The 6000-nt window shown below is 36.3% G+C and overlaps 2 protein-coding genes across 2 annotated transcripts; both read left to right on the forward strand.

Moving 5' to 3' along the window:
- Positions 1 to 4472: 4472 nt before the first annotated feature.
- Positions 4473 to 5342, forward strand: LOC145956192 (uncharacterized). Its single transcript, XM_083071758.1, has one exon. The coding sequence runs from the start codon at positions 4473 to 4475 to the stop codon at positions 5340 to 5342; it is 870 nt and encodes a 289-aa protein (XP_082927884.1).
- A 78-nt stretch (positions 5343 to 5420) lies between these two features.
- LOC145956193 (uncharacterized) lies at positions 5421 to 6000 on the forward strand. Its single transcript, XM_083071759.1, has 2 exons — positions 5421 to 5929; positions 5997 to 6000. Exons 1-2 carry the CDS (start codon positions 5421 to 5423, stop codon positions 5998 to 6000), a joined length of 513 nt encoding a protein of 170 aa, XP_082927885.1.

Below are 6000 nucleotides of genomic sequence, written 5' to 3' on the forward strand. Positions count from 1 at the left end.
CTCATTTAAAGTAAAATAAGATACACTACAAATGCTTTGTATTGGAGATGGTCATTTTTATAGAGATCCTGATTAAGAGAATATAAAAAGAATTGAGAGATTATATCTATAAACATAAATAGAAAAATTTAAAAATGATCCTTATTTATTAATAATAAGAGAAATATAGGATAAGAGAAATTAAATTAAATATAAAAAAGACCTTTAATTTTATAGTCAAAATATTTAAGATTGAACCGAACATAACTTCGTTGAAGAGTGCTTCAATATAAATTTTATGTATATTAGAGAAAATGATTATATAGAAAGACCTTTGATTTTGAATTGATGGTATATAAATAGAAATAATCTCTAATTAAATAAAATCAAAAAGAATTTTAATATGTTATTCATAATGTCCATAATTGGTTTATATTAAAATAAACTAAATTTAATCATCTTAATTATTATAATTATGTTATCTACAAATTTTAAAAATAAAATAAAGTTTAACTTTATTTAAACAAATATATCAAGAATAAATATAGCATTGTCATGTAACATTTATATATGAGAGCAACTCTAGTAAAATATCTGTTTACATAAAAACATAAAAGAACTCTTAAATTAAGATTAAAAAAATGATAAATTATCGTAATTAAAAGTTTACTATAAATGTAACAAAGAACTCTTAAATTAGCGTTGCAAATCCGGAACAGCCTGTTCTGCACTCAAACGTCATGTGTAAAATTTACTTGCAGAACGATCCATTTTCAAACCAGAACGGGCCGTTCTAGGGTTGCATTTTACTCACAAAGACCTTGTTTGGACGGCCCGTTCCCAACAAGGATTTATAAGCCTATTTAATAGTTTAGAACGGCCCATTTCTGTTTGGAAATGACCCGTTCTAGGCAACTAAATCACTCTTGTTTTAAAAGTTTGAAACGACCCATTTCAATTTGGGAATGGTCTGTTCTAGGGTACTAACTACGTTACAGTTGACCCTACCACATGGTGATAAGTAGGAGTTGTGGTTGTGATCAAGGTCAATCTTAACATTTTATAAGTCCTAGACAAAATGATAAATATAGACTCATATTTTTTCGATAATCATGTTAGTGTTTTGAAATATTAATTGACTTCGCTAATTACTAATATTTGTTGAAGAACCTAACTATTATTAATATCTTGTTTAAGGGAAATAAGTCAGTACTACTCAAGCTAACGACTTATTAATATGAGTCCTTATATATAATCATTTTAAAATATAAATTTTTATAATATAAAATTAGATATATGATTTAGTTAAAAACGAGCAAGCACTTACAACTTGCTTTGAGCGAACTCAGATACATAGCACCCCTAGGAGATGCGATTCATTCGCTTAAGCGAGTGAGTTCTCTCTTTGGGTAAGCGAAATTCGCTCAAAGTGACCAATGAGCATTCCAAGCAAGCCAAGCTAAAGAGTAAGTTCTCACTTTAAACGAGGACACTCAGGTAGAAACCCAACTCAAGAACCAAGTTCATCAATTTGAGAAAATACATCTTCTCTCAACACATTCAATATTCATCAGTCTATACCAACTTAGCATGTAAATCTTCAAGTCAACATTTATACATCGTAAACAACTCAAATTCAGCAAAATAAAGAACATGCAATCACAACATGATCCAAGATCATGAATTCTCCTTCCCTTCCACCATGTACAACTAAAATCCTAGAGTACCAAGGCTTTCACTTCTCAAATTCAACATCAAAGCCATCGATGGATAAATCAACACATACAACACAAAAAAGACTAATCTACAAGTTTCTCATACCTCAATTCTTTAAGAAAAGGGGAAGAGGAGGAAGAACGATGAAGAACAAGGTCCTTCGAGCTCTCACCATATAGTAACTCAAACTATGGTCAATTCTCAGCTTCTAGGCTTCAAATCACAACACCGCAACTCAAATATTTGCTCTGGGGATGGATTAGGGCTCTCATATATGATGTTAGAAGAAACAAGATCTCATATTGTTTTAGAGACTATCTCTTTAAAACCTCTAATTTTTTTGAAGGAATAAACTTATAAAGTTCAAATTTTAAGAAAATCATGTGTACCTTTCCCTAAATTTGGTCAACTTTGACCTCAATTCAAAACAACCTTCAAACAACAAAACTTATAAGGATTCCTTAATCCTTAAAGCTTTAAAGCATTAAAACAACACATCAAAAAAATATTCATTTAATTAATAAAATTAAAACATATAGACACACACACACCATTGATATGGTTTAACCATTTCAAGAGAGTCACACACACACACCCCATTGATCTAGTTTAACCATCTCACGAGAGTCACTCCATGTTTGTATATCACCAAAGCTTCTAATCAATTATTGATCAATGGTTGTTGTGTTTTGTTTAATCAATTAGTAGGTCAAAACTAACGAGGACAGCCTATCATAAAATGTGAAAATTTCATGTCTTTGTTACTAAAAGTGTTGAAATCCCAATATAAATACTACATGTATACGCCTACAATTCTCATCTCTCTCTCTCTCTCTCTCTCTCTCTCTCTCTCTCTCTCTATATATATATATATATATATATATATATATATATATATATATATATATATATATATATATCCAAGAGTAAGTTTTGCTTAGACTTACTACACTCAATAACTTAAATTTTATATTAAATTTTAATAATTCAATCGTTAAATTAAAAGTTCTTAAAGCATAGATCAAGTATGCAGATTTTTTAAAAATTTAAAAACTATTTGATACTCCATTTCATTAATTCAAATTTATGGATAAATATAAAAATATTTTATATGTTGATTTGAATTAATGAAACAAAATATCAAATAGTTTTCAATTTTTTTTTTAAATTGCAAGTTTAATTGATCTACCCATTAAGAACCTTTAATTCAATAATTGGATTGTTGAAATTTGATAAAATAAAATTGAATTATTGAGTAGAGTAAGTCCAAGTAAACTTACTTTTGTAGTAAGTGGATATCTCCCCTCTCTCTCTCTCTCCACATATATACATATATGTGTGTGTGTGTGTGGAGAAAAAATAAACACTAGAAGGGAGGTTGAATAATGTGTATCAAAAACTCACATGATTTTCGTAGTGAAGTAATATCTCTAGTCAGATGGAGTACAAAGAGTAGTCAGATGAAACATAGGTTATTTTTTAGATTGGTTCGTCTTAATCATGGAGACTACGTCCAGTTCTTAATCCAATCAGATTGAGTTCCACTATATTTAAATAAAGATACAAGTATTCTTTCAGTAAGCCACTTTTGACTCAACCCCAAGTATTTTTTGACTTGTCTCTTTAAGCAACTATCCAAGTATTCTTTTAACAACAAGTCTCTAAAGGATTAACAACCAAGTATTCCTTTATAGTCAAGCCTATCTAGGCTTAAATAAATATTCTTTTTCAGACAAGCCTTTCCAGGCTCAACCTTATAACAATGGTTATGAAAGTTATACAAGTTTTGTATTCATCTCACTTAAATGTTATAAAACCAGTACAAAGCAATGAATGTTTACACAAAAGAATAGATTTACAGAGAGTATGTTTTTGCACAAAATGTATGTATCACTTATGTAAATTAGTGTCTCTTATATGATGAATCTTTCTATCTTTCTTGAGTGAATCTTCTTTTATATTAATTTGGAGAAGATGATTATTGTAACACTTTGAGTCCAACTCATAAGTTTGTTTCATTTGTCTTCATTGTCTTTCTTTATGATGGTAGGTACCGTTTGGCTCAATTAATGTGAGCATTAATTATATTTCACCAAATGGTACCTTTTATCTAATTAAGGAGGCGACTTATCATCTTTTCATACCAAACAGAATTTGTAGATGTAATGTAGTAGAAATGACTTTATTTGCTTTTCTTCGTGATTTTAGGGATCTTTGTCCTTGGTCCTTGCAAAGAGTATGTTCTTGTTCTCTTTAATAGATTTGTGAGTTTCAAGATAATCTTTTAGTTCAATCGATGTGTTAAAGAATGAAGCATTCAAGAGGCTTTGTCGTTAGTCTCAATAAATAATAAGTGTACTATCTAATCTGTGAAATCGAGCTCCGAGCTCGATACCACGACGGAAGATGATCTCGGGCACGCGCTATGTGATGTCAGCTCAGCGTTAGAACAAATCATAACTGATCTCAGTGGATCTCGTTCCAGACGAGGTCCTTTATCTAATCTTATTATATCTTATCTCAGGCCCTAGGCCCAAAAACAACCCTGAATCACACCAAGGTACATGCATTATATATACGGGACTTATACTCATACAAATCCTAACTTTAGCATCGGAGTCTCTTTTGTAGGTACCACCCCCATCTTGGAGCATTAGCACACCTGCGAAGGAGGCTCACCGATCTTACTGGACGGATCACCTTTTCGACCATATTCCGGTAAGAACATTTGGCGCCCACCGTGGGGCCAATCAAGACAGCCCTTATCGACCACCTATATGGTTTCCATTAGAAGCCACATTAGACGAGTAACAAACGACAAAAGCCAGTCATTGATCATGGATAACGAAGCACTAAGGAGATTGATCGATCTGATCGAACAAACACGGCAGCAACACGCCGCCGACCTACAGAACATGCGTGCCCAGCACGAAACTGACCTAGCAACGATACGGACTGCCAACAAAGCAAACCTAACGGCGTTACGCGCCAAGAACGAACACATTCGTGCTCAACTCAACCCTGACGAGCTCAGGCGAGCCAAGACCAACCAGGAAGAAAGATCAACTCCCCTACAGGAAACAATCAGTACAATTGTAGGAGGTTTCACAGGAGGGGGTGCCAGTAACTCGGCCCGGAAAAAACACCTGCGCAATGTCAACCGTGTCCACCTCACCATCTCGCCTACGCATCAGAGCTCGCCGACAATCACTTTCACTGACGACGACTATGCCGAGATCAATCCCAACCAAGATGATCCCATGGTCATAGCCGTAGCGTTAGCCAATTGGGAGGTCCACAAGACCCTGGTCGACCAAGGGAGCTCGACCGATATCCTCTATTGGCCAACATTCCTCAGGTTAGACGTCCCCCACTCTCTCATACAACCTCATACAGAGCCCCTAGTCTGTTTTGCAGGAAGAAGCATCCACACTCGAGGATACGTGGACCTACTGACGACTTTTAGAGCACCCCCAGATTCACGGCGGGTCATGGTTCGATACCTACTCGTGGAAGCCAATACTTCCTACAACATCATCATCGGAAGACCAACCTTAAATCAGCTCGGAGCGGTAGTATCCACCCCACACCTCACGATGAAATTCCCAGGACACGATGGGAAAATTATCTCCGTCAAGGAAAATTAGAAGACAGCTCAACAGTGCTACACTGAAAGCCTGAAAATTGCCTCACTTGGTGAACAGTGCAAGAGCAACCTTGCCACCATGGCTTGCACCAACCACGAAGGAATCACCGACCTCGACCCGAGATCGGACGCTCACGATGAGCGGCCTAGCCCCGTCGACGAGCTCGACAACCTCCAGATTGGGGAACTCCCCGGACAAACTACGAAGATCAGCATACAACTGAACCCAGAATTGCGACAACAACTTGAAGCAGAAATCCTCCGGAATGCCGACTTCTTCGCCTGGTCTAGCACTGACATGCTAGGCATAGATGCAGATTTCATCTGCCACAAGCTAGCAATACACAAAGAAGCAAAACCAGTCACCCAGAGGAAGAGGAAGGTCGGCGGCGAGAGGCAGGAGGCCATCGTTGTCGAAACACAGAAATTGCTCAACGCCGGCTTCATCCGTGAAGTCAGATACACCACATGGTTGGCCAACGTGGTCCTGGTAAAGAAGAACTCGGGGAAGTGGCGCATGTGCGTCGACTACACCGACCTCAACAAAGCGTGTCCCAAGGACTCGTACCCTCTACCAAGCATTGACAGGTTAGTCGATGGAGCCTCCAGACACGCCCTCCTCAGTTTCCTCGACGCCTACTCTGGGTACAACCAGATAA

The sequence above is a fragment of the Cajanus cajan genome, chromosome 3 (genome assembly GCF_000230855.2).
Source record: "Cajanus cajan strain Asha chromosome 3, NIPB_CcT2T_4, whole genome shotgun sequence".
Classification (NCBI taxonomy): Eukaryota; Viridiplantae; Streptophyta; class Magnoliopsida; order Fabales; family Fabaceae; genus Cajanus; species Cajanus cajan.

Coding starts and splice junctions, on each gene's coding strand:
- LOC145956192 (XM_083071758.1), top strand. CDS start 4,473: ATGGTTTCCATTAGAAGCCACATTAGACGAGTAACAAACGACAAAAGC.
- LOC145956193 (XM_083071759.1), top strand. CDS start 5,421: ATGGCTTGCACCAACCACGAAGGAATCACCGACCTCGACCCGAGATCG.